At 37.6% G+C, this 27,985-nt stretch overlaps 4 protein-coding genes across 7 annotated transcripts in view; 1 reads left to right on the forward strand and 3 right to left on the reverse strand.

Moving 5' to 3' along the window:
• Positions 1 to 315: 315 nt before the first annotated feature.
• Positions 316 to 5,398, forward strand: LOC105266113 (uncharacterized). The gene is made up of 3 exons (XM_011304029.1): positions 316 to 518; positions 1,480 to 1,733; positions 5,316 to 5,398. Exons 1-3 carry the CDS (start codon positions 363 to 365, stop codon positions 5,332 to 5,334), a joined length of 429 nt encoding a protein of 142 aa, XP_011302331.1. The 5' UTR covers positions 316 to 362; the 3' UTR covers positions 5,335 to 5,398.
• LOC105266112 (beta-1,4-N-acetylgalactosaminyltransferase bre-4) lies at positions 1,739 to 21,279 on the reverse strand. 4 transcript variants are annotated; one of them, XM_011304028.1, is made up of 8 exons: positions 21,036 to 21,279; positions 20,849 to 20,956; positions 20,581 to 20,627; positions 9,131 to 9,370; positions 5,684 to 5,928; positions 5,267 to 5,503; positions 3,771 to 3,954; positions 1,739 to 3,679 (listed from the first exon to the last, which is right to left on the reverse strand). In XM_011304028.1, exons 4-8 carry the CDS (start codon positions 9,283 to 9,285, stop codon positions 3,322 to 3,324), a joined length of 1,179 nt encoding a protein of 392 aa, XP_011302330.1. In that variant the 5' UTR covers positions 9,286 to 9,370; positions 20,581 to 20,627; positions 20,849 to 20,956; positions 21,036 to 21,279; the 3' UTR covers positions 1,739 to 3,321. The 4 variants fall into 4 exon arrangements, with proteins under 4 accessions (XP_011302330.1, XP_011302328.1, XP_011302327.1 ...); XM_011304026.1 differs by having other exon boundaries at positions 20,773 to 20,956; XM_011304025.1 differs by having other exon boundaries at positions 20,581 to 20,956.
• A 354-nt stretch (positions 21,280 to 21,633) lies between these two features.
• Positions 21,634 to 24,476, reverse strand: LOC105266202 (venom metalloproteinase 2). The gene is made up of 11 exons (XM_011304161.1): positions 24,470 to 24,476; positions 23,923 to 23,987; positions 23,785 to 23,839; positions 23,509 to 23,714; positions 23,356 to 23,442; positions 23,116 to 23,296; positions 22,662 to 23,043; positions 22,535 to 22,590; positions 22,280 to 22,406; positions 22,086 to 22,217; positions 21,634 to 22,022 (listed from the first exon to the last, which is right to left on the reverse strand). The coding sequence occupies exons 1-11, from the start codon at positions 24,474 to 24,476 to the stop codon at positions 21,743 to 21,745; spliced, it is 1,578 nt and encodes a 525-aa protein (XP_011302463.1). The 3' UTR covers positions 21,634 to 21,742.
• A 1,675-nt stretch (positions 24,477 to 26,151) lies between these two features.
• The window catches only part of LOC105266111 (low density lipoprotein receptor adapter protein 1), a 25,595-nt gene continuing 23,761 nt past the window's right edge, over positions 26,152 to 27,985 (reverse strand). The window contains exons 4-6 of the mRNA XM_011304023.1: positions 27,779 to 27,985; positions 26,739 to 26,848; positions 26,152 to 26,661 (exon numbers count right to left, since the gene is read on the reverse strand). The exon at positions 27,779 to 27,985 is cut by the window's right edge and continues 22 nt beyond it. Coding sequence (XP_011302325.1) covers positions 26,473 to 26,661; positions 26,739 to 26,848; positions 27,779 to 27,985 — 506 coding nt within the window. The 3' untranslated portion in view covers positions 26,152 to 26,472. The remainder of the gene's footprint in view (positions 26,662 to 26,738; positions 26,849 to 27,778) is intronic.

The raw sequence follows: 27,985 nt of genomic DNA on the forward strand, positions 1-27,985 counted from the left end.
GGGAGTTCCGAGGACGGCGAGAAATTCGTTGAGGAATCGTTAAAAACGCGGGAAAATTATTATTTCCTGAGGCGACAAATTTTTCAGGTGCCCGCCATTTTTCAATTAACCCGACGAAAAAAACGCAATTAAAACAAATCGAGAAAATAAAATAATTGTACTTACCCCCCGCCGTCCGGATGTTTCAGGATGTCCAGCAGCTCCTGGAGGACGTGATAGACCGGATATTTGACACTTCCAAACACTTGCACAAGGATACAGACACTAAATCACTCACGAAGGACGAAATCGAACTGCGGGCGTCCGGCCCGCTCTTTGTTGAGGTCCTCGACGCCATTTTATTGTCCCCCAGCCGCCACAGGATGGCGGAGGGGTCGCCAATGGCGGCAGTAAGTCCAGTCTCCCCTTCCCCTCCCGAGTCCGGCGACACATCCTCTTCGACATTCACGAGTGAATTATCCCTCGGAGATGAGATCACTCGGGAACTCCAGTACTGGATACCCATCCCGGTGTTCGAGGTATCGTCATAAGTTTATTTATTACGTAAATATATGGGAAAATGCGAGAGGTTTCGTGCCGGATTTTATTCCGGTGTTTTTGTTTCAAAATTCTCAGAATTGAGCCACGAGTGATGAGTGGGACTCGAGTTGTTGTGATTTGTCAGGATAAATTCCGATATTTCGATTCAGTACGTGATGTGCGGTCGTGTGACGAGTTACTAGTGCAAAGGATCGATTGTAATCGATAAAACGCGAGGTAACGGTTAAACAATTATGGAATTGCGTGGGGCAGTGATTTATGGATAATTTCGGTAAATATATTTTAACAAATTATTTGGGACTGTTGTTTAGAGGAATTGAGAAGGGGAATGGGGGAATCATAACAGACGCCGAGTAAGCAAAAATTCGAGAATTCCTAGAATTGCGTCATAACAACGTGTGTCATTGCGCGGGACCCCGGTGATTGTGATTTTTCCGGATAAATTCGGACTATTTCGGATCAGTACATGACTTCCGGTTGTGAGAGGAATTTCTTGTCTAGAAAATTGATTAAGTCGTTAATATACGCGGGACAGTGACTATTTGTGGATAATATCAGTGAATCTATTTTTAAAAATTATTTGTGACTGTTTTTTTGTGGAAGTTTAGAAAGGGAAATGAGGAAATGATTATAAACGCCGAAGTACTTCCCGTGCCCGCCACGACGCCATCTTAAAAAGGCGGGGAGTCATTTTTTGTGGTCAGTCTCTGTTGTCGCGTGTGAAATTGAGTTTAAATTCTGTTCTAGTGCCTTTAAAAGTTCATAATCAATAAATAAACCGATAAAAATCCATAATAAACGTAAAAAAACCGTTCGTAGACTCGAAAATGGTGTGTGAAAGTGATTTTCTATGGGCAATGTCTGGTGGAAAAAAAATTTGAGATCGTGTCGCGAGTGAAATTAAATTTTAGACGTAGAAATGTTCCCTTGCGCTTCCAGAAGTTCCTCATAGACTTGATACCCAACCTGGAGGAATTAGTTCGTATTATCTCCCCGGGGAAGACTTTATGTGAACATTTGAAGGGGATTCTGGAGGAAATCAAGTGTGAAGAGCTGAACGACAACCCTGAAATGGTTTTAGTTCACCGTGTAATCAACCACGAGTTCATTTTACGTCTGCTGGAGATAACCCCCAGGTTCACGTGGAAAAACATGGGGAAAATGGTCCAGACCATCGTCGAGAGGAAAAACTAGTGAGTAATTTTCATAATTATGCTGATTTATTAATTCTCGTACATATCGAAATCTTAGGAATTCCTCAAGTTTCTGCATCGTAATCTGCAGCATCAATGCTTGATTTCTACAATTTTGGGTAATTTTTAGGCTATTATGAATACGTAGTGGAGTAATCTAATTTTTTAATTACTCCCACAATCACTATTTGTCTTTATCAATCAATTATGACTCGAAGAAGACGACAGGAGAGGTCGAGGTAAAATGGACTGTACTAAATCCTCAATATTTAATGGCCCAACCATACGATTTCGATTGAGCGAGATTCATTTTACGGCGTAAAAAGACGCCTTCAAAATAAAAAAAGAAAAATAAAATTTCAGTCAGCCAATCCCGAGATATTCTAGGATAAAGGCAGTCCATTCTCCCTTCAAATTGTTCTCCCTTTTCACATCGTCTATCTGAAGAGTAATTATCCGTAATCAACCACAATCGAGTGGGCTCGAGACAATAATTCGTCATTTTTTCCTTTAAGTATCAATAAATTCGGGTGCATTCTGTACAACAGATAATTCTGAGATTAATGGGCTGTCGACACTGTGAACATTATTCTCCAATGATATGCAAGTTTCAGAATAACTATTCGAACGATTAATTTTTGAATGTGAGTACAGTCAATATCCAGTTAATCGCAGAATTATCATACGTGATATGTAGAGTGCCATTTAAACATCTCTGGCTTTCTACATAGCGATAAATGGAGCATTATTTCTCATATGAAACTGTACAATCGATAGTTTTCAACATTAAGCTCCTCAAACACTTGACTCTAAGTATCTCTTCACCTTCACAATAATTCAAATAATGGAAACAGCGATATCTCGGCGGAAATCAATTTACAATGTTAAAAAAATACACTCGACCTTCTACAAAATTTACACTGTCCCACTCAACAACATTATTCGTCTGAATCTACCCTATTAATCCTGCGAACTAGCAGTTATTGCACCCATCGTTATTTCGCCACACGTCTCCGCAAAATGCTTTTTTATTATAAAACTGGAATTCAGCTTTATCTCACTCGTATACAACAACAACAACAATAAACATATTCATCCAAAAAAATAACATTCTCGTGAAAAAAAAAACAATCGATTCGTTCGATTACTCGAGGCAATTAGCTTGACGAAATTATCGTCTAAAAATATACGACAAAGTAATTCACTCAATTAATTAAATTAATTGAATGCAATGATTTACCACAGCACTATTGAACGAAGACTTAAGACACTGATCATTTCCTTTTCTTTCACTCGTTACTCTTTTTCTTTTGGCACGTTTTTTAAAATCTTAATTCAGCTCTATCGGCTCTAACTCCTCTATTACTAATTCACTGACTGTACGGGACGTTAAAAAAATAGGGATTCGAGATCTCAACGTGACAACAACTTTCAGACGCATTTAGCTTCGGTTTTTCTTTAATTGACCAGCCTATTTAGCCCCTCGATTCTATAATGAAATAGCTTTGGAGGTCCTTGAGTGGATCGTATCGAGTGCCTCTAGGCTGTACTCTGATCTTCAGAGAGTTCAACCGATCCAGGGTAACCATCAGCTTGGCTGAGGTGGTGTAAGCCTCACCAGAAGCCAAGTGTACAATTTTGGTTTCTTTTTGTCTACCAATTGGTATTCCAAATTTATCAGGCCATCCGTTCCAAATCTCTTCTTTCCAGTCTTTAGAAATTCATACCTTCGGGGATTTGCCTTTTCCCTCCTGTGGGATAGCATTTTGTATCGGGCAACATTCGCTGGATAACGCGAGATGTGGAGGCCACGGGCTTTTATACGATTTGCCATGTCGTCGTCTTCGCCACCCCAACCCCAGAATACATTGCTGAAGCCATTCACCTGGCGAAATTGGTCTCTTGACATGGCTGAAACCCCACCGAAGAGGTCTGCGTATGGCAGTCTGCAAATATAAATATCCGCATCGTAAAGACTATTTCTAGAACAAATAAATAGTAAAAATCATTCATAAATGATGAGATATATTCTCTCACCTGTACTTGAATTTGTCAATGGCGACAGACATGTGTCTGGGCTGTTCAGGGCAGGTGTAGAGATTCCTGTCGTTCTCTGGGAGGAGATCCACGTCGTGAAATATGAAACAGTCGAATTCCCTCTCTTTGAGGGCCTCCACGTAGCCGACGTTCATCAACATGGCACGATTAAATTGTCCAGTACCTGGAATTAATTTAATTCTCTATTTATCCTTCTGTTAAATTATGGTCTTTACTCTCGGATACTCTCGGATATTCTCGGATATTCTCTGCCTCTGTGATACAAAAGCCGATGGGTTTTGCTCAAGTTATTCATCTTGACCTCATCGCAACGCGGCGAGTGTCACTCCGGTTGTGCATGTGGGTCACGCGAGATAGAGAAGCTCTTGCCAACTTCTCTGTGCATCCCACTTTCTTCCGCGTTTTAAAGGAGAAAAAGCCAAAGCACTCCATGGAGTACTACCCGTTGCTCCAATTTTTCATTGTCTTCACCATCTTCTGGTAGTCAAAAACCAGGGAGAATACTGAAATATCAGCCGCATGGGCAATTTCTTATCGGAACTCGGTGCTAATGACTCGGGCAAAGTCCAGATAGAAAAATCAATGACAATATCTGGTGGATTTTTTTTTTATCTAGTGCATTAATGAGTGTCTGGCGATGGCGTGGTTGCCAAGCGGTAGGCGTTAACCGTTATCGTGATAATGTGCTTTATACCTGGGGAATTAGATATTTGATATTCGGGGGGGCTAGTTGCGTTGGACGTGCGGTTTTGGTATCGATTTAATCGACACAGGCACTATTTCGAGTTTTAAATAACGCGGGGGTTGGAGAGGGGGTGGGGGAGAGAGTGGTTTTATTTTTAGTGGCTATTCGGACAACATTAATGAGTCCCGGAGAATTATTGCGAATTGTTCGTGGGAGATATCGTACTCTGGAATATCTCCACTCTGGAATATCAATTTTCGAAAAAATTTGATTTATTGCCCGCCGTAAATAACTGAAATTGATAACCCTCGTGATACTAACCCGACATTTATGAATTTTTTCGACTGATATGGCCTCTTCATCATCAAAAAATGATTACTCTCTCTAATTTATTGTTGCAACAGCTTGGGAATTAATCTTATCACACGGGAATTTCGGGTGAATTGCATGTGTGGAATAATTTAATGGTTGTTTTCGCGATTTTTATTATGAGGAAGAAATAATAATGGGGGTTTATCATAAAAATAGGAAGTGATCTTAGTTATTTCGACGTAATAGTCTCTCGTTCTCGTGAGGAGTCGAAGAGTGGGATTGGGGTAATTACGGGAGTTAGGGTGAGGTAACGAGGGCATGTCTTGGGGAAGTTGGAGGGTTGACGTTCGCTTTTGCTTTTGATATTAACAACGGTGGTGAGGGTACTTAGAGGATCTGACTTGTAATTAGGGGTTCTTTGAGATGACTTCCCTTGTAGAATGAATTTGCAATCCCTTGATTATTAGTAAGTCATTACCTTCTTGCTCGACGATGAATATCTGGTAATCGACTTGTTGTCTCAACAGCATTGGATGCAGATTGTAGAGGAGTGTCTGGAGGTGTTGGGGACGATCGCGGTATGGAATTATTATTGCAACACGGTGTCTGGAGTTGCAGTCCGATGGCCAGCCTCTACCACCTTGCTTCACCTCGGTGAGTGTTGATTCTATTACTGATAATTCTGGGGGATTCTTCGTCACTGTCAGTGGACCAACTGCAAAAGCGAGATAATCCGTACAATTTGACCAGAGAATTATTAATTTTCTGGGAGTGCACCTAGCGCTGGTGGACATTTTCGGGCGAAAAGTTGTCGATTACTCGATTCAATTCAATTCAATTCAATTCAATTCAATTCAACTCAATTCAATTTAACTCAATCAAATTCGATACTCACCAAGATTCGGGGGAATGAGAGGACATCGTTGAGGTGTAGACAAGTCTGTGGTATTTGATGGTGACGAGATAGCTCTCGTTGCATTCATATCCTGTCTTGTGGCATTATTGATGTCCCGGGATGCCTGGACCGTGAGTTGTGCTGTTGAAGTGATATTTAGGGTAGATGCTTGATACGCTGGTGATGTACCAAGTCCGTAGATTATTAAACCGTGGGGATGATTCCTGTAGGAGTGATCACCGTATCTATAATTCAATAATGATCAATTGTTAGTTCCGTTGTGTGGGGTAAATCGATTGGGAGTATTGGCACTCTCACTGAAATTATTGTCACAGTGAGAATCGATATACTCGAGTGATTTCTCGTGTGACGTGACTCCAGTGTCAGATGGCCATTTACCGGTGATTAGAATCGGTTTCTGTACTCTCATCAATCGATCTCAAGTCCGATAATTGGATTTTGAGAGACAGGGGAAATGTAATGGGAGGGAAAATTTTTGCGGTGAATTTTTTTTCTTTTCGGGGGGTGTTCTTTTTGTCTTCCTTTTTTTTTAACGGAAGTTATCGCTGGAATTTCTCGATTATTATGTCCTTCCACTGGGGCTGACACAAATTTCAACCGACATAACTCACTTATCCCTTGTCTTGACCGCCCCAGGCTCTGGCCTTTCATCACTGACAACATGCCATGATTTTACCCTGACGGGGACAAAGTTATGAGTTAAGTTCAGGGTAAAATAGAGGTGCATCCCCCGGGGGGAATTGAGTATTCTCACGATCTATTCCTCTATAATGGAGTAAAACACTTCGCTGTGGGATGGAGTTTAATTAGTTATTCGGAACAATCGATTAGGGATGGAGTACGAGAGATCGTGTCCTTTTTACTTCAGTTATTGTTATCCGAAGTTTATTTGTGGAGTATTTTCGTACTGTTTGGCAAATCGACGAGTCGTTTACCATTCGGGACGTTTCATAATGTAAAAATGCCACTCGGAGGAATAACGACACAGTTATACTCCTTTCTTTATCCCTGGGGTCACGCTATTGTCAGTGAAAACTCCGGGTCTGTTATTCGCTCTTTCTCTTTTCCATGGTTATTTTATCCGATTTTTTTGCTTGTTTTTTTTTTTCTTTTTCGGAATGCGATGAGGAGCTTTGATATCAATATCGGGGGGTTTATCTTCGGGTATCAGTAAGTCGAGATTGGGTGGATGAATGACAAACGGATGGCGTCATAAACCCAACGGCTAGACACCAGTCTGCGGTGGTTGAAGTGACGCCAGTTTGATATTCAACCTTTGCCTGCGGTAAAATATCATAGACATCGGGTTTTTCCGCACTGGGTGGGTAGGAAGGGTAGAGCAATTAATATTTCTATCGGGGAGAACATTTCTCAAAATGTCAGCCACAATAAGTCAGACAGCAGTCAAGAGGTAATGGGTAAAAAGTCGATTCCACTGATAAACAAGTTTTCACGGAATATCTCTGGATCGGGGAGAGATAGCGAATTTTCTATAGACCCATTTTTTTTAGCTCTCATTCCACTCAAGAAAAAAGGTCTTGAATAAAATATTGTTATCTCTCTTAGATTAAGAGATATCCCTGGAGAAGTTGCCTAGGGATTATGCAGATTTTTCATCTTTTACCTCTTCGCTGCATTACTTGTCTTAATTATCGATTTGTCTCGTAAAGTATTGATTTGAGGGGAAAACCGCGGAGGACTTTTTTAAAGATGATGAAATTTTCAAGAGAAAATGTTTTTTGGTATTGTGTGATAAAGTCAATGGTTTTCGGAGCAATTGATGTTGCAATTCATTTATTTGCGGTAATTTCGTGGATATCAGTGTCTGTGGAATTTAAAGTGATATTTCCTCACGGTTTGCGAGAATTCTGAGCTGTCTTTTATATTATTAATTTTCCTCGTTAGAAGTTGCTCTGTCATTTATCCACTGGCCTTTGTCTCGTGTCTTCGATTCTATTCTTCCGAGACTTTACAAAAGACACGAATGGCCGGTTTCATTGCCACAACTGTTGTGCAACGAACCTGATAATAGAATTTCATATAATTGGATCAAGTGGATCGATGTTTCCTGTATACGATGCTCACAGCATCGCGCAAACTCGTATACAGAGTTTACTTGACTGTTATGTCGGTACCGATGTGTGGAAAGTTTGAACGATAAACTTTTTACTCAACGGTGTAAACTATGTCGTGGCTGAAAGTTGAGGTTAAATTTTGTTTCAGTAAACTCGTGATAAAGTGGTGAGGAGAGTGGATAAAGATGACAGGTTGAATTAAATGAATTGCTATGTTGAAAATTTTTACGAGATTTTCAGGCATTTTTTTTTTATTGATTGTTGAAATTACCGTCAATATTTGTTTTCGTTGTTCCAAGTTGGCTTTTTATCCGTCACGCGCGCAAGATTCTATCGGTTACAGCTTTTTTTTTCCACCTTTGTTATTTGAAAATGATTCTCAACTGCAGTCGAAAGTAATTTCCTGCTTCTCTGTTAGCCCTGCGGAAACCTCTGTAAATGATATCCCCCAAATTTGCTACCGGCGTTACGCGATATGCACCGTGAGTCAATTATTATGAGTAATTTCGAGAATCCAGATGCCTCGTGACTGGAGTAATTTATGGAGGATCCTTTTTGGGGGCTTTGGGTAATGGACTTTATCGTCGATGAGGATTTTATCGGGGGGAAATAACTGCACTGTTGGAAATTTCCTGAAATTGTGTTGTCTCTATTTTCAATTATGGAAGTTTCGATTAAATTTCAATTAAAAATGGTCAGTTAATTTTTATTTTGTCGGGAAAATTTAATAAAATTTGAGTTTTCATGTTAAATTATTATTTATTTCGCAATAAAATCTCGAATTCCCAGACTGACGTTAGAAATTCAATCTGAATCACGAGAACCCGGGTAAAAAAAAAATTTAATGGGAATATTTTTTCCAAATTTTCGAAAAACTTTCCAGAAAATTTCTTTTATGAAACAGAAAAAAAATGGAAAAAAACAATTTCATTTTTGGGAAAGGTTTTGAAAAATTTAAAAAGTAAGAAAACAACCGTATAATTAAAAAAAATTATACTCGCAAAAATTTCTAGAAAATCATAAAGAAAAATTTCCGAAACAAATTTTTAAAAAACTTTTCAAAACGTTCCCCAAAAATACGATTGTTTCCCGATTTTTTTTTGTTTAAAAAAAAAAAAACTGAAAAGTTTTCTAGAAATTTTTTGAAAATTTGGAAAAAATATTCCGATTACTTTTTTTTTTACCCGGGAACATTCACGAAATTATTTAATTAAATAAATTAATTAAATAAGTTAAGAATTGCTCGTAAATTTCATGTCTTCATGTCACTTTGAGAATTTCAAGTGTTTTAATTTGTGGAGTCGAGTGAAATGGTCCAACAGTGTAATGAAAATTGTATGATAATATTTACCTGGTGGCGTTTATTGTGAATATGGTCTCGAGGGAGCGACGGTCAAGTACACCACTCAGTAGATACTGCAATGCTATCAATGCAAGTACGACACAGACGAGCGCCTTGTAGATGTGGGCTCGGTGCCACAGTGCCAGGGCTGCGGCAACAGGCATCGCATTCGACAAGACACCATAACTTCCTCCCACCGGTAGAACAGACTTTGTCCTATCCTTGCCAGAAGGTGCACCACATTATCATCTAGAACAAAATGTCACGATTTAAATACCAATGAGCCTTCGATTCTCGAGACCTTCTATTCGCCCTCGATTGGGCGACTCGATAAAACTATATGTACACAGATGTATTAAATGAATAATACACAATGCAGGATAGGGAATGATAAGATATTTCGAAAACGTGATAGGAGACTGTTTGGGATTTATTAGAATTTTTTTTACGAAATCATTTGAATGCTTAATTATGTCAAGTTGGCGTCGGTTTCATTTCAAAATATTTCCTGAACTTCTCGTTTAGCTTCAGAATTTCACATTAAGTTAATTGTTTTTTTATTGAAAGTATGAATGTTCAGGCTCATTATGGAAATTGAATTTTCATGGGTTTTCACTGCCATAAGGACTTTAAAATGTAGAATTATCTAAATAGTCAAAAAATAATCGGAATATTTTTTCCAAATTTTCAAAACATTTCTGGAAAATTTTTCTTTTGAAACAAAAAAAATCGGGAAACGAAACAATTTTATTTTTGGGAAATGTTTTGAAAAATTTTTCAAAACCTTACGCAAAAATAAAATTCTTTTGTTTTCCGATTTTTTTTTCATAAAAAAAATTTCTTGAAAATGTTTCCCGGAATTTTTTGAATACTTGAAAAAAATATTCCGATAACAATTTTTTTTTATCCGGGATAATTAATTGATTGAATTGATCGAATGAAGAATTCGATGGGAATTTTTTTTTCCTGTGACTCAGTCATTGTTTAAACTTTAAAGTTTTTTTACTTTGAATTTCGTGCGTAATTTTCCAACAGTGATGTTGATGAAATTATTCTCATTACACTTGGGTAAACCCGAGTCTGGGGCCACTGTCAAATTCTCATGAATTACTAACAATGACTGATGAGGCGCGGATAACTCGACAAAATTAGACAGCATAAGTAACATATATTTTGAGGTGGATACATTCACGGGAATACCTTTCTGGGTCGTGAGGTAAAATCGATAAGTGGCTCCTGTTGACCCCAAATATAAACCAGTCCAGAATGACCGAGAAATTAAATCGGCGCGAATTTATTCCATTGTGACAATGACAACGCGATGGGTGAATTTCCTCGGTCGGATTTTCTCATGAGAAAATATTTCCATGCACCCAGGAAAATCAAGTTATCTCTTCAAACTCGATCACAAATAGCGACTTCGAAGAGTTTCTTTCCTCCAAAAATAGTTTAATCGTAATTTATTAAATTGCTTTGACCTTTTTTAGTTATTGCATTATTTAAAGATATTTCGGTTAGAATACATCTTGTTTCGTGTAGAATAGTAGGAGTGACGGAAGCTAAAAAGAAAAGCAGTAACTTGGCCATTCTCGTAAATTAATTTGCTCCTTTAAACTTGCAACCTATCTCGAGGGAGATAAACTTGCCGTAGGAATTTAGCGACGTTTCAATACTCCTCTCGAGAGGTATGCAGACTCCTCGACGACCCGGAGGACAATCCCTTTTCCCTGGTTACTTTGATACAGATGAAAACTTGGGTCTTCTCGTAACGATTTTCTCACTTTAAAAGGATTTATCGGTTCTCTTGGTTTTGGTGGAAGCAATGGGTCTCGGTGATCACAGGGCCTGTCGATGGAGAAACTGGTGGTGATTGAAGTGCTTTGGAGGTACTTGAGGTACTTGACTTTTCAATCGTTCAGAGTGGATAAATAAATAAAAAAACCTCAAGTTCTGCCAACAGGGCGCTATACTAACTCCGCGGTGAAAGATTTTTCGTTATCATTGGTTTATCTGAAAGACAATCAGTCCAGGACTCTGACGCTAGAAGAATTTTTTGGGGTTCATATAATTTCCTGTAGAAAGGGTCTCTTGATATTTTCTCGTGGAGTCAATAGTTTTTTATAGAATTGTCTACCCGGGTAAAAAATTGTAATCGGAATATCTTTACCAAATTTTCAAAAATTTTCGGGAAAACTTTTCAGAATTATTTTATTTAATTAAATTATTTTTAAAAAATTTCATTTTTGCGAAAAGTTTTGAAAAATTTCAAGAAAATTATAAAAAAAGTTTTCCGAAACAAATTATTGAAAAATTTTTCAAAACATTTTCCAAAAATAAAATTGTTTTGTTTCCCCATTTTTTTTGTTTCAAAAGAAAAATTTTCGGAAGTTTTCCAGAAATGTTTTGAAAATTTGGAAAAAATATTCCGATTACATTTTTTTTTCACCCGGGTAATTAGAGAAGTTTAAAATTCGTGGTGAGTTATTCTCCTCGTGTGGGCGATTAGATGAAAACCGATGGGAAATGGTAAGTGGATTTTCACTAGAAACAATACTGTTCCTGGTTTTTCCATAAAATTGAATTTTTCATTTATTCTCGTTGGAATAGCGACTGGCAAGCGTCCAAATGGCTTTTGGAACAATTTTCGTCGTTGAGTGTAGAACGGGGTAGAGTGAATTGGGCCCCAGGATGTGTCGAAGGACGGGCATTCTGCTTTATGCAAAACTATAGACATAAAAGTTTTTCGCATGAAGAACATCAGCCTTGAAATAATGATTATGCGATTATGCCGCTGCTAATCTAGTCATTATTTTTTTTTGTCCAATTTTTAATTCGATGATGAATGACGATGACCAATGAGTTTCTTGGCGAAAATTGGTGAAATGAGGGTAAATGAATGGGCCATTTAAATGGAAGAGGAGGCAGTACAGTTGATACGATGGTCGTCATGACGATGGCTATCGATCTTCTCCGGAGCAGTCGGAATCCTCGACATTCTCCTTTTTTTTTTCCGCCTCTTCAGAGTTACAATTTTTCTCTTTTTTCCTCCTGCACTTGTGTCGCACCGACTCTGAGAAAATGCGGCAACTCATCTCCGGTATTTTGTTCATTGAATATCCATGCATTTCTCGAGACGTTTTTATTCGCTGTGGGGAGAGAAATATTTTGCGAGTCCATACGATCGTTTTTTTTTTTCTTATTGTTTTAGTTGGTGTGGGGGGATGGGGGGTTTTACTTTTAATCCGCGGAATTCCGTGGGAAGAAAATCACGGAGTTGGTGGAATTTTTACTCACTAATGAAGCACTGGGTATTGCTACCACGTAGGGTGGAAACTGTACGGGAGATTCACAGGGAAACCCTGCAATGCGTCGGAAATGCCTCAGGATTGAGCGCAGCTGCACATCCTCTCAATTCTCGAGCCAAGAATTTCTAGGTGTAACAATCGACATTTTTTTATATCCTCAAAACTCTTATTTACACAGAAATTAAATGAGTCCACGTGAATTTTCCTCACTTCTCTCATTTATTTTCTTTTTTCCATTTCTTTTCCGACTATAATTGTCGAAAAATTTTCACTTACCCCGATATTCCTACAATTTTAAACCTCCGTGAAAACCACAACCCGAAAAAAAAATTTCAAATCATGAAACATTTTTTCTCTTCACGTATTTTTATCTCGAACTGAATTCAAATTGGTAGAAAAAATTCATCTGCAACAGCTCTAGAATTCAAAACATGCCATTCACATCTGGATGGATCTCGTGGTTGTTTATTACCTCGGGGAAATGTAAACAAAAAGTAACTATTGAAAACGTTAGTAAATAGCGGGAATGAAATGGTGATTGTATAATGATACTCTCGTATTCTGGTGATTGATGTAATTGGTCTCTCCAACTTGAATTGTAGCTGGATAATACCCTAGCAAGTACGAAACTTGTTTCCTCGGGATATTGGATCGTCTCGAGGATTGTTTCCACGGTAACTCAGACGTGTGCATCCCATCTTGAATATAAGTTAATCCAATCTGCTTTCAACATTTTCCAGTTTCGTAATTGTTCAAGCTTGAGAGCTTTGCCAAGCTTTCCAGAGATTTACGCTTTGATGTCGACGTAATCATTATATTCGAGTGAATTTGTTTTCCAAGGAATTTAAATGTTTTTAGAGGAGGGGGTGAAAAAGAGGGTGCATAAATCTGTGTAATCACTAATTTGGGTGTCCATTAAAATTTTCGAGAATTATACCGGAAGTTTCAATGAAAAATTATGAAAAGGAAATACTATTTTTAGCGTTATTTAATGGATGAAAAATATCTGGGGCTGAACGCTCGAGGGATTCTGAATTATCAATTGAAAACGATATGAATTAATATTTATAATCATTCTTTTAAACTCGGTGGACAATTCAGGGGAGACAATGACGCAATGAAAGCACTTCCTCGTGGATAAAATCAACGATTAATACTCTACATCATGAATAGTTATTAAATATAAAAATAAATCAGACTTATTCATCGGGGTGGGAGAAAAGTCTATCGTGATTTCAAGAATAGGAAAAGTTAGAATGAACCAAGTTTGAAGGGAAGAGATAAAAACCGGAGAACGGAGTTCTTGAGATTCGTTTCAACAAAATAGGTTGTAGAAATGAGATGCGAAATGTGAAGAAGGAAATTGTACATTTTCGATTTATTTTTTTACGGGGAAGTGCAATAAGAATACGCTCGAAGAATTGGTATTTGTGTTTATATCCTGGGCTTTTTTTTTTTCGGGGAATTTTCGGTGATGAGACGATTACAATTCTAGTTCCACTGGTTGGAAATTACCCTTCGGACTCGGTTTGTCTTAACGACTCAATTTCCCGGGGATATCCCATTCGAGTAGTTCTCGGACTCTAAATTATATTCACGCAGGTAATCTGCATAACTTGTATAAAAAATCGTGGGACTGCCTAAATATTCGAAAAAATATTCTCACGTCGGGAGTTGAATAAATATTATGAGAATAGCACAATAATTCGCGAGGTAATGGTAGACCATAAAGATAAGAGGCAATGATAATTTGAAGGATTGCCTCGGGGTTGAGGAGGAATTGATAGAAATTTTGGATTAGGAGAAAATATTTAATGTTTGGCAATGAATTTCTAGTTGAAAACCTTTGGAGAGGAAAGAGGTAGAAAACATGGTGGGAACGTCGAAGAATATTTATGACTCTCAGTTTTTATTCCTCTCCTACATCCGGGGTTGTCCCACGTTATTCACGTCCCTTCGAAATTTCAGGGTATTTTTTTTTATTTATCAATATTCAGTCATAAATAAATAAATAAATAATCGAAATTCACCGAAATCCACCGGAACCCACGGCAAATGAGAATTTAAATTTTACGGAGAATTGATGAATCCTCTGAACTGAATCAAAAAAACTAAATCAATTTATCGATAATTTTTTAATTAAATTTTAATAATTAAAAAATAGTTGGAAAAATTTCAAAATAGCGGTAGCATAAATTCAGGGATTCGATTTAGCAGATTGCTCGTGTCTTAAACGTCGGAAAATCTTTAGCCCCGAGGTCAGCATATTTTTTTTTTATCCTCTCCCCCCCTCTCTTTAATTCTTCTCGTTTTAATTTTCCTCGTGAAGATCCGGTGAGCCATGCAATGCCCCCTCAGGGTACGCCACTTAAACCAGCCACTCTAATTTTCCAACAACTACGTACGAGAGATCGTTCTTCCTTCATCCCTATCTCAGATGAGGGGTTGAGGGGGTAAGGGTAAAAAATAAGAGGGAACTTTAGAAGCTGACTTCCGGTGGTGTGGAAAATTACGACCTTTTTGCATTCACAACGGCTCTGAAAATTCACCCATACCCCGAGCTATTTCCCTTGCCACCCATATTACCAACGTCCAGGTTGTTTTCTTCATTTTTTTTTTCCTTCTCGCGTTGCTGTTACACCTCTATTTTCATCCAGGTACTATCATTTTTCTACACCGCTGGGTGTCGTAATCCAAAGTAGGTGTGCACAGGTGCAACTATGAGGATGCCACCAGACTTTTCTGTATGGGCTCTAAATAATTCCCTGTCGTACAGACTTTAACGCTCGATATTTTCATTTCAGTTCTCCATTTATTTCACGTGCGAGTAATGAATAGTATATTTATTCGGTATAGGCTGTTAGGGACTTTTCTGGGGATCGTGAGGTTACAGTCTGAGGAGAAGTCGATGCAAGTGAAATTGTCAGTAAAATTATTTTTTTCGATCAATCCGGATTGGATGATTATTCCAGAAAAAATGAGAGACTCGTTGAAACCTAAGTCGAAAGAAAATTGAAATTTCGCGAAAAAATAATGAATTCTCATGGATTAAAATAAATTCATCGATACAGGGAGGAAAATATGAAATTTTTTAAAAAATTTCGGGAAAACTTTTCAGAATTTTTTTTTTATGAAACAAAAAAATAATCGGAGAACAAAAGAATTTTATTTTTGCGAACGGTTTTGAAATTTTTTTCCAAAATTTAAATAGGATATTTCTTTTTATTATTTAGATGGCGTATTTTTTTGAGAATATTGAAAAATCAAAAAAGTAAGAAAACAACAGTATAATTGAAAGAGAAAATTATGCTCGCAAAAATTTCTAGAAAATGATAAAGAAAGTTTTCCGAAATGAATTTTTGAAAAATTTTCCGAAAATTTTTCCAGAAATGTTTTGAAAATTTGGAAAACATATTCCGATTACAATTTTTTTTTTACCCGGATATGTACACAGTTGCAACAATGAAGATGCCCAGACTTTATTTGTGTGGCTTATAAATAATTCTTCGTCGTCCCGAATTTAACGTTCGATATTTTCACGTCATTTTTCCATTTATTTCAAAAGCCAAAAATAATTTATTAACAGCGAATTGATGGGTTTTGCGTAATGGCTCGTGATCAACCGAGGATTGAGGGACAAATAGAAAGTTAGTCATTGACATACGAAAAAAATTCGATAGTATCTCGAAGCGATTCATTCCGGTGAACACCACATAATCAACGCATGAAAGGGTCATCCACTCATTAGAAAATCCATTGAATTGCTAATTCTGACTTCGACGACATGCGGATATGTCACGCCCCCCCGATGCAGTTATTTCTCATAGCTTTGTAGCAATTGGAGAGATTAACATATCAAAAGAAAATACCAAGAACGTAGAAATCGTCGAGGTCGAGTCGATATTGCGTACCAAAATCATTCCTCCATTCATCGAATCCTGTTCTCAACAAAATGGGATTTAAAACAAAAATAAAAACGTGATTGTTGTTTTTTTTTTTTTCAATTCTACACCTCTGCATTTGTCGAGGTTTAATTGCTCCCATTGTCAAATTATTCAGACGAGAGACCGACGTTCGTATCGATTTTTTCTATCGATTGAATTCCCCCGGGGTATGCCATTATTTTCAACTCCACGGGAGGAAAAAAAAAAAAAAATCAACCCAACAAAAACAAAAAAAAAAACAGATGCATTCAGAGTACTTTTGCGAGCATTGAAGGACACCGCTAATGGAATTACATGTGACAATAATCCCTGACTGTGCAAATACATTAATCTTTGGATCGATTTATTCTTCTGCGTTACGCAATTCACGTTTCTAGTTCTCTTAGCCATCTCCCTTTCGTTTTCAACTTGTTTCTTCCTCTGCCCCACCTCCAACATCTCTAAACAAGTAGATTATGTAGTCAGACGATACGTCTCAAGCCAATTTTCCCGTCACAATAAAAATTTCCTCGATCTCTCCCGATTTCACATAAACCGCGAGAACCCCAAATCTTCACCTTCCCCAAACACCGATTAATCTCCAAAGCTGTTGATTTTACGATAAAATCCCAAAAGATCATTTCCATCGAAAATTCAATCACCTCCAAAAAATATATTTTGACAATTTCTCCTAAAATCGATAAATCCCGAGATAAATCGATAATCAATAGATCCATTAAATTAAAAATACGTCAGTTCACTCGGTTGAATTACCATTGTCACAAATTTCTTATTCTTATTGGTCGTGACGTCAGTAGCCAATTCAGAGAATTGAAGTCGATGGTAATGATATTGAATGATTGAGAATGAAAATTGAAGGGGAAAAATATACGTACCGCAGTCTGAGCAAGATAAACCGGTTTCTCCTTGTAATGAAACGAGTCCTCGCTGTATAGCACTGATGGTAACTCCACTAATTATAGATTTGGGTTGATTCTTTTGGTGCACGCGAGATGATGTAGTTTATTGGAATTGACGACAGAAGTGGAGACTATTTCACACCGGTATCGCCGTGTCGACTGGTTTGGGTTTTGACAGGCGAGATCTGACCGCGCATTTCGCTGCTCCCACCAACTTGCGCGGACATAAACTCGGAGCAATCCGGAGATTTTATATGCGCGCGCCATTCAATAGGCCAAGGAGCAGCTGAGACTTGCGGAATAAATATCTATTTACCTGCTAGTACTTTGTGGTGGGGTAAGGGGAAAGGGGATGGGGTAGATGGAGGGGGATTATTAACGGTATTTTTGGGGGATTTTCACCCTGGGACTGACGGTTGTCACCTACGAGGTCGCGCATCGGGAAACCGACACGTTTCAAAAGCCGGACACGTGTGGTTATACTTCCGGGGGGAGGGACGAAACCGGAAACCCTATCTCCAGGAGGAATATCGAGTGGGGATTTGTTGACGCTCATTGGGGCTATTAATTATTTATGGGATTAGGTGGCTGATGGGTGGTGGGCTCATTAAAAAGAGATAATGGGATTTTAGGTATTAGGTGGGGGAGGTTTTGGGACGATTACTCAGGGAAATTTATTTTGGGGGTTTTTTTTTGTGTTGGAATTGTCGGGGAATATTTAATTACCGAATTTTACGTAATTCAAAGGGAAATGTGGGGAAGAGAAAATTTTATGGAAAATGTTACAGAATTTTTAGTGGAAAATTTTGATAGGATTATTTTGAAATTTTTATGGAATATTTATCACCGTGTGAATTTTGAAAAGTATTTGGCTATTTTCTTGGTAATTTCTATCGGTCATTGAATCTTAGACGTGAGAAAAATTCCAGAATTAATAGCTAAAGGGTTCAGCAGTTGTGAATAGTGAACGATAGTTATCTCCTTATTTTCAAATACAGCTGAGTGCAAATTGGCGAGTCTCCAAGGTACCTCGTCAGCATGTGCACAGCAATACATAGTGTATTTATGTATCTGTGTGCACAATTGTGCCAGAGAAACGGTTGAGGTGAGGTTCACGAGAACGAGTGCAGTATATATTTTCCTTATCAGTTTTTGCACGGGTTCTCGGGTGAGTCGGTAACGCCTCTTCCTTTGGGGCTCTAGACAAAACCCCCTGACGAGTCCATTGTGGAAGAAAAATATTTCACCCTCTCGATATTCAAAATTTACTCTCACGTTTAGCAATTTAGTAATAGGGATTTTTCTTTTTCAAACTGTTGCGTGTTGAATGCCATGATTTCTTAACGGCTAATTCATGCACATCTTTTGCAATCTTACCGTAATTATATTTACTGTTCGAAATGGTTATCACGCGATATTGGAGAATTTTTCACTTGAGAACTCATAATTTTCCGCGGAATGCCCGGGGGTTGTAGGATTATCGCTAGTATTAACTACAGTGCAGGATGTTTACCGCAGGACAAGGACAATTAGTCAAGCTCATGGTCATTAAACCGCACGGATTGACCTGTAATTATCAGTCTCGGATAATTGGCCTAGAGAATTATTCCGCTCGGAGACCCGAATTCAAATTCCTTGCGGTTTTACAAGAGATAAAACCTAATACTTTTGCCAAGAATATATTCAGAATGACCATAAAATACATATCTACAATATATTCTATAACTAAATATTTTTTTCATATGAATTACACTAATTTCATAAATGAGAAAAAGATTAGAAAAATAAAATGATGGAGGGAAAATTTTTTATTGACTATCCTTCGAGAATTAGAGTACCCAGTGTCAACTCAATTTAATATTTCCATATAATTAAAATACAATTAGGACTTCCAAGAACTGCGGTAATTTCACGTGAATTCCTAGGCCTTGAGCGAGCGCATTAACAATGATAATTAATTAAAGGGTGTACAGAGATAATACGCACAGGGAAATTCTCCCAGGTAATAGTGGAAAATTCCCACCGGAAATCCATAACCCCCGGGTGATTCTCAACCTCTTGAATCCCCTCTCTCTCCCTGAAAGACCGATTGCATGTGGTAATAACAATATTCATGTCCTCGCGCTCCCGTATGTCCTTGAGCTTTCATTTTTTTTCCATTATCTCTGATCTTCATTTCATTATACCATCTATTTTTACATAGAAATACATCGATCTGGAAACACGGCGAAAGGCAAATTGCACGTGCAACTCGCCATGAAAAATAACCGGTAATTGCGCAATTACCCGCGGATACACGAGAACTAAAAGAATATTTGCCACCATTTATCGTGATATTCGTAATAATGGCAGCGAAAATAGCGTCACGCAGGTGAAATGAAAAGAAAAAAGAGGAAAGAAAATATAGAGATAAATTATATCACTCATCCCTGTCATTTAGACTCCACTGATGTTTGTTTAACGATTCGTGAATTTCATATCGATACACATTCACTCGTATGATTTCTTTTTTTTTTATCACCAATAAACTAACGCACCATGAATAATGGAATGGACGATTAAATTTTTGATAAGCACTTGCCCAGCTATTCTTTATCATACCGGGAAGATCGTGAATGGTTGGATGAATAAAGGGAATGAAATGGGAAAATTGTGCTGAGGTTAAATCTAGCTTCAAACGGTGAGAATGGCTTTAGCGTTTATTAACGCGTTGGACGTGAAGATTAAAAGCATAAATGGACGTTACATTTGGGTCGTACAGTGTCTCATTGTTTCACAGTATGATCAGTTCCATTGTCTCAACTTGTTTTGAGGGGGCAGGGGTATTGAATTGAGTTCTTTGATTTGGAACGAGAAGTTGAAGGATTAATCTCGAGTCATTGATGCACGGTAATTTTCCGGTTTTGTTATTTCACATTGAAAATTATTGTTTAACGTTTTATTGATGATGACGGTTTATTCTTCAAACTCCAGTCATGTCTGCACGTTAATTTTCCGGTTGTGCTGTTTCAATTGATTGCTCCAACAGTTTGATGGAGAAAAATGTCGATTTGGTTAATCGGGAAAATCTTGCGTTTGTTAAATTTTCCATTCGCGTGGTGGATCAGTTAAAAGCTGAAATAGTTAGAGGGTTGTTTCTTGATTCATGTGGTAAGACTGAAATTGATTCATTCGACTAATGGAGTTGAGCTGCAGAATTATATTGCCTACCGGGGCCACATGTTTTATTCACGAGGCTATTCTCAACTTCTGCTGAATATTTTTTTCACTTGCGCGTCTGATTTTTTTAGTTTATTGCGTAATATACTCACCACAGTGCGATGTGAAGGAGCTGCAATTACCTTGAAGTATCAAAGGCCTGAAATTTTGTTGCCATTGAAATTTCTTCGTGAAATTTTTTCGTGAAATTTCTTCGTGAAATTTTTTCATGAAATTTCTTTATCAGATAATTGGTTTATGCAGGGCTTCACATGTTAATGATTCTCAAATACTTTAAAACTCACTGGTCGCTATTTTATCATCAATGCGCGGGAAAATCGTGACTCAACTCTCAATTAGCCGAAGACAAGGTGTCATTACCATTATTCGAGACAAAATGACCTCTTCATGGTCAAGAATATGTTGATAGTGTCTCCACGCACATCTGCCTCACCTCGACGATTTCCCGACTGAATCATCAATTAGTTTCTGAATGTCATAAAGAAATTCTTCAAAATAAATTCCTACAGATATGTGAAAGTGCCCTCGATAGTTAATGAATCATTACCCAGTGTCTAATGACTGCTGATTTCGTTTGAGGTATTATCCAAGATTTAATTATCCTCGGTGCAGGTGTTCAGTCATCCCAGGATAAAACAGTTCTAGGTAATTACTCGACACTCCCCACATTTTTCAACCCCTTAATCACTATTTTTTCGTATCAATCACCACATGCGCGGTGGATGTCATTCGAAATGATCATGAGATTTGGAACTGGGATAAATTTCAACCGCACAGGACATTTCGATCAGCTTCTGACCACTGGAATTACTAGATTTGCGCGCTTCGGGTGTTCATTTTTTGTACCTTGCTCCTTGCTCCTGTTGATGATGCTGATCCAGTGCAGGTGTTGAATCACGACAAGTCGTCGCCATCTCTGGGTATCAGGAAGAACTTTAAACCTCGCGAAAATCGTATTATCAGCCAACAGAGAATATTCCATTTTAATCCAGCTTTGTTAATGATTTCTTCATCAAATCACTTCTTATCGTCTACCAATATCAAAAGATTTCGCTATTTGAAATTCAATAGTTGATAAAATAATAAACAGAAACTCGAGGATGGGATACAATTGAATTCCACGAATTTCACGAATAGGCACGAATTTATTTATTTACATTTTTACATAGCTCTCGTATTTACAATTCATCTGATTGGAAATAGACGGGTTTTGAATCGAGATTGATCATTGGGGTAGAATATTTGTTATTGAATTCAAAATTTCGGAGGCCTGACGCACCTCGCGTTCAGGCAGATATTTCCACCACCGCAATGTGTACCATCAGCAGCAGCATTACCCATTGTACCGCAGTAATTGTCATCGCGCCCTGCCCGGATGCACATGAGTCTCTGGCAGATTAACTCATCTACCTCGCAGGCTTTGGTTCCCTCGAGCTTCTGGCACTGTTGATCAGCTGTCATTATACTACCTGGAAGATATCTCGGTAGGATGTTCTTCTTGTGGGGCTTGTTGTAGAGACAAGTTGGACCAGTTCTGCGAGCAATTGATAAAAATATCAATAAACATGTCATCTTGTCATGCTCAGGGAGTACTTACTCGAGGTAGTTCTGAATCTGTCTCACGGTGCACTTTGACCAGTCTGAAGAATTCTCATTTAGATGAGGAACACCAGCCATTATGAACCCGTCAGTGTGAGGACACTCTGTGGTGTCATGTCGTGCACCGAATCTAGAAGAATTATTTATCGAATTGAGGATATTTCTCTTGTTTTCGTATTTATTTTTACTTACGAGTGCCCCAGTTCGTGGACAGCTGTGTGAACTCCATCGAATGCAGCGGAATCTGTGAGGAGAACTGAACCTCCCAGCTCTTTGAAATAATCAGACCTTTTGCAGGCTGCCGCTATAAATGCCATTCCTGAAATGAAAATTATAATAAGGTGTATTCTACTTGACGAATTGACAAATCAGCAAATCAGAATTGATGATCGCTTATTCGTTTCAAAGAAACGAAATCAAACGGATTGATCTTTGATGAATTATTACCTAGAGTCCCAGGGTGACAGTTGGGATCGCCTTTGTAGAAGTTGCACAGTGCCTTTCTGAAAGGATAAATCGTCAGGGTAATTCGAGATATTTTGATAGATTTTGGGATTGTGGAAAGTGATATTACGAGGTCATCGTGACGACAATGTCGTAATTCTCGATTGGGATGTCATCCTTCCTGGCGTACCAGTAGGTTCCACTCTCTCTCAGGGCAGGAGTGGCAACTGTTGTATTCTCATCTTCCGCATTCGCCGCCAGGTACACCAGCACCTCGGGATCCTCAGCTAGAACAATACCTGCGATATTCAATCTGAACTTTGGATTCTGGAAGGTTCTGTAACGCAAGTCGACGCTGTTCCAGAACGCCAGGATGTAGGCTGTCGAGTGCCAGAAATCGTTGCCCAATTTCTTGTAGAGATCGTTAGCTACGACAATCAGAAGCTCAGGGTACACCGTATCAGGTATTGGAAGCTGTGGTGATTCGGTTTGTGTGTCGGCCCTCGCGAGTACTGAAAGCAATTATTCGGTGGATCAAATTGATGTCGAATAGAAAATTCTTGAGGAAAATTTCCGATTCTTACGGGGTTCAGGGTGTTCGACGTTGATCGAAGAGGGACTCCTCTTGTACACGATGTGATAATGATGATCATCTTGTTCAGAGACAGCAATATCATCTGCTGATCTCCTTTGTCTTCTTACTTCCCCGATGAGGCGCTCAGGAATCGGTGCGATCACCAGGTGTTCAGAACCTATCGTACCGATCTGAATGCACAGGGGGTAATCAGTTTCGATGTCTTTTCTTTTTATTTCGTTTTACTCACCATCTCTCGGCTTTTGTCCTCTCGTCGACGAACCACCAGGGCAGCAGATTTCTTCGTATCTTCGAACCCGTCAAGCCTTTCCATTACCTAAAAAGCATAATAAAAAATTATGAACCCCGATCTGTGAAGATCGAATGGCAATGTGAAACTTACGTTGGAAAATTTCGTTATTTTCGGAGCGGAATCTCCTGATTTCAGGAGATAAACTGGGGTATCGTATCCGGCTAAAACCGAGTCCGTCGGCTTCAACCACAATTCAATATCTGCACCGAAAGCTTTTAGATAAATCCCAGTGCTACCATCCGCTGATCTCCTCTCCACCCTCGGCCAGTGAATAGACGTGATTTCATACTCTGGCACTGTAATTTTGGAATTTCAAACAAACCGAAAATTATTGATATTCTTATTATAAATTATTAGTATTATTACCGTCGCTCGTTTGGAAAATTTGCAGTCTCTCGGTGGGGGTCATTCGCTCGTGCAACTGCGGGTTTTGAGTTGAATTAATATTTTTGCACTTACGTTCTTCTGGTATTGAGCTGTTGATTAATCATTATTTACACTCACCTGGTGCACTGGTACAGCATTTGCTGCACATAGTGCAGCGATTCCCCATAGGAGCGTCGGTAGTCCTGAAAAAAAAAATTGAAGGATTTTAACCCGGGTAAAAAAAAATTGTCATCGGAATATTTTTTCGAAATTTTCAAAAAATTTCTGGAAAATTTTTCCGAATTTTTTTTTATGAAACAAAAAAATCAGAAAGCAAAACAATTTTATTTTTGGGAAAGGTTTTGAAAAATTTTTCAAACATTTGAATAGGAAATTTTTTTTTATAATTTAGATGGTGTATTTTTTGAGAATATTGAAAAATCAAAAAAGTCAGAAAATAGCAGTATAACCAAAAGAAAAAATTATATCCGCAAAAATTTCTAAAAAATTATAAAAAAAGTTTTCCGAAACAAATTTTTGAAAAATTTTTCAAATCATTTCCCAAAAATACAATTATTTTGTTTCCCGATTTTTTTTTTGTTAAAAAAAAAATTCTGATAAATTTTCCAGAAGTTCTTTGAAAATTTGCAAAAAATACTAATCCCTTCTGTCGTAAAGAACTCACCTCTCATCTTCCAGTGATCTCTTCCTCGAGAAATTACAAACAAGTGTGAATGGAGTACGTCGTACGGTTCCTTTTAAATGTAATCCGCCCTTGATGGTTTATTGATAATTTGATAAAAACACCTGGTTGCATAATTTTAATTCGATTGGCAAGTTCACTCAGCAAGATCCAAGGTTACCTGATGTTGTGGTACATTCCCACGTCCCGCGGGATTTACATTCGCCAAAAATTTCTACTGACAATTTTTCAATTGATTTGCCACTCTCAAATATTGATTTAGTGTATTTAACCGCGAGATAAATAGAAGGCCTTGCAAATTATCTGACGTGTTGGCGGCTTGCTTTTTTCATTAATGAGAGAATTTTTTTGGATTGAGGAAGGATTAGTGGGTGAATAACAATCTCAATTGCGATATGTATACATGTCATTTATTCTAATTATCTATAGAGTATTAAAATTTAACAAAAGGTAATATAATGTCCCCAAAACTTATCACAATTAATAAAAGTAATATTTGATCCGCGTTACGATACCATAAGCATTCGATTTACTCCGGAAGCATTAATTCCTCGAGTAAAAAAAAATTGTAATCGGAATATTTTTTCATAATTTTCAAAACATTTTTGGAAATCTTTTCGGAAAATTTTTCTTTTCAAAGAAAAAAAATCGGGAGAACAAAACAATATTATATATTATTTTTGAATAATTTTTGCAAAACTTTTCGTAAAAATAAAATTGTTTTATTTTTCGATTTTTTTTTGTTTCATAAAAAAAAAATTCTCGAAAGTTTTTCCGAAAATTTTTGAAAATTTGAAAAAAATATTTCGATTACAATTTTTTTTTACCCGGGATTACTTGGATCGTTAATTCGTTTTATTAAAAAAGTTATTTTCATTTGCAAATGCAGCCTTAATATTCCCTTACTAAGACGCTGTGTAAATTAATGAGCTCGGGTTAAGGAATTATTACTTTCTAAATGTTCTTATTCTTCACATCATCGGTTCGCATCTTTCGGTTTTATACGAATGGTTATACACTGTTGGAAAATTACACTTGAAACTTCAAGTTTAAAAACCTTGAAATTCTCCTCAATTTCTAATCGAAGGGTTATTTTATTTTTTGAATATTCAGGTAATTATTTGCTTTCCGGTCGATATGGCACTGAAGAACAGTAAAAATTGTGAAAATTCAAGCAATAATTTTCCGGAATTTTCAATCTAGTCGGAAATAGATTACTATTTAGCATGAGCAATCCAATTCTGAAAAATTTTCAAGATAAAACCGTTATCAATCGAAATTAGTTTCAGGCTCGTATATTTGAGAATTCAGATGACCCAGTGATTGAAATTTCAAGAAATTTTTAACAGTGCAATTAATAACAAAATTGGCAACTCCTATCGCACGAATTTCTTGTTACAATTTACCACATATTTTTGAGGGAATATATCTAAAAATATTCAAAATGAACAGTGAAATATTCCGCTGAATATTTTATTATCAATAATTATAAATATCAGAAAAATCAACGGTCGGTTATCCAATGGTTTCGTTGAAAATTCAACTCATTCGAAAAAACTGTTCTCCAAATAAAATTCAATTATCCGCAATTACAATTACAATCTCCTCCGGTAAAAAAAAATTGTAATCGTAAAATGTAAAATTTTCCCGAAATTGTTTGAAAATTTGAAAAAAATATTCCGATTACATTTTTTTTTACCCAGGTCAATTCAGCAAAATCTCAAAATATCAAAATTTGATACTCGATATTCAAGTTCTCAGTAAAAACAGGTGATTATTTCGGATAAAAAAATTTAATTCCTGGAAATATATATTATCGCGGTGAATCACGAGGTACATCATTTGGTACATCTTCATGATTTATTCTGGTCTCGATTGGATCGATAGTCGATGGTTTTTTTATTTGGGCCGTTGTTCGACAAGTGCTTCCACAGTCCCGTAATCAGGGGTACGTCTGTGAAATTATCGGCCTTGGGCTACGATTGCTACGAGCACATGAGATCGACAGATCTAGACTCTCCCCAGGCATTTTGAACCTTGAATCCTGGCATTGGTCTTGGTACGACATGATGGCTCATGCTACCGGTGTGTCTGATTGTCGCCATGGGGATGCCGCTGGTTGCTGATTTTCTCGTTTTTCTCGTATCTCCGGTTGAATCATCTTCAAAATGAACCTGACGTTGCGAATCCAATGGGAAAGAAACGATGATAAATTATCAATCTTCACTATTTTATGGTGTTGAGGACTTACCCAGGATTTTTCGGTGGGTTTCACCTCGTGGGTGAGATCGATCAGCAAATTTTTATCCGTTTTCTTGGTCTCTACTCCATCCTCGGATTTTTCCACTGTATTCTCACCACCTGAGCGACAAATTATGAGGATTCATTGTCGAGGGCATCATTCAGTGTAGTCGGAAATTCTCAGGGTAATTGATAACACAAGAAAATGTTTGGCTTAGACAATCCCACTCGAGCTCTTGTCAACACCGATAATTCAATTGTACTGGGTAATGTGTGCCTCATTACCACTCGACAAGGAAATCAACACCGCGAAAATTAATGTATCCGTAAATATACTTGACGCCCATAATTAAACAATTAATTAAACTTTGTTTGGTTGATATTTCGGATCTTCTGGGAATTTTTATTTAATAATTCACCGCGAATTGAAAATTTCTTCAACAATGACTCAATGAAATTGTAATCGGAATATTTTTTTCAAAAATTTCGGGAAAATTTTTCAGAAATTTTTTTTATGAAACAAAAAAAAATCGGAAAACCAAACAATTTTATTTTGGCAAAAGGTTTTGAAAAATTGTTCACAACATTTTCCAAAAATAAAATTGTTTTATTTCCGAATTTTTTTTCTTTCAAAAGAAAAATTTTCCGAAATATTTTCCAGAAATGTTTTGAGAATTTGAACAAAATATCCCGATTACAATTTTTTTTTTACCCGGGTAGTCAGAGACAATGAAGATGTGGAGAAAAATCTCGGATGAAAAATGATTAATTGTATTTGATGGATCGGTGTGTCAATGGAACCACTAGATTCCCTCTCAGGTTATCCTGGAGTTAATGGAACTCTCGGGTAACCAATCGAATTTCGCATTTGCGATTAAACTTCTCTATCGCAATCCAGTGGCTATTCAATACTATTCATTCCCTAATTTGCATATTTCAATTGACATTCATACCAGGTGCACTGGCGAACCCCACGAGCAAGTGTCAATAGCAATTGCTCGAGGGATATTGCTCTGGTAGAGGGATGATGAAAACAATTGATATACTTACGGGGAGTGGATGGGGTCTTGCTGGATTGATGATGAATACGTGGATCTGATCGGGACTGTTGCCAGGCCTCGTATGCTGTGTTGAATGCCTGGGCAACAGTTAGTGTCACTGTTTGCGCTGTTTTTCTTTTTGGGCATAAAAAAGCATGGCACTCCATTGTTTCGTTGAGATTTGTAGCGATAAATGCGAATACGTGATCGTGTGCTG

Source organism: Fopius arisanus, unplaced genomic scaffold, assembly GCF_000806365.1.
Source record: "Fopius arisanus strain USDA-PBARC FA_bdor unplaced genomic scaffold, ASM80636v1 scaffold00036, whole genome shotgun sequence".
Classification (NCBI taxonomy): Eukaryota; Metazoa; Arthropoda; class Insecta; order Hymenoptera; family Braconidae; genus Fopius; species Fopius arisanus.

Bases quoted from the DNA above. Each gene is read 5' to 3' on its own strand.
- LOC105266113 (XM_011304029.1), top strand. From the start codon at position 363: ATGGCGGAGGGGTCGCCAATGGCGGCAGTAAGTCCAGTCTCCCCTTCC. The intron at 519-1,479 runs GTATCGTCATAA...TTGCGCTTCCAG, and splicing joins TACCCATCCCGGTGTTCGAG to AAGTTCCTCATAGACTTGAT.
- LOC105266112 (XM_011304028.1), bottom strand. From the start codon at position 9,285: ATGCCTGTTGCCGCAGCCCTGGCACTGTGGCACCGAGCCCACATCTAC. The intron at 5,504-5,683 runs GTGAGTATCGAA...TCGCTTTTGCAG, and splicing joins TCTCATTCCCCCGAATCTTG to TTGGTCCACTGACAGTGACG. The intron at 3,680-3,770 runs GTGAGAGAATAT...TTATATTTGCAG, and splicing joins ATTGACAAATTCAAGTACAG to ACTGCCATACGCAGACCTCT.
- LOC105266202 (XM_011304161.1), bottom strand. The intron at 23,840-23,922 runs GTGAGTGTAAAT...CAAAACCCGCAG, and splicing joins ATGCTGTACCAGTGCACCAG to TTGCACGAGCGAATGACCCC. The intron at 22,407-22,534 runs GTAATAATTCAT...TTTTCATTTCAG, and splicing joins CTGTCACCCTGGGACTCTAG to GAATGGCATTTATAGCGGCA.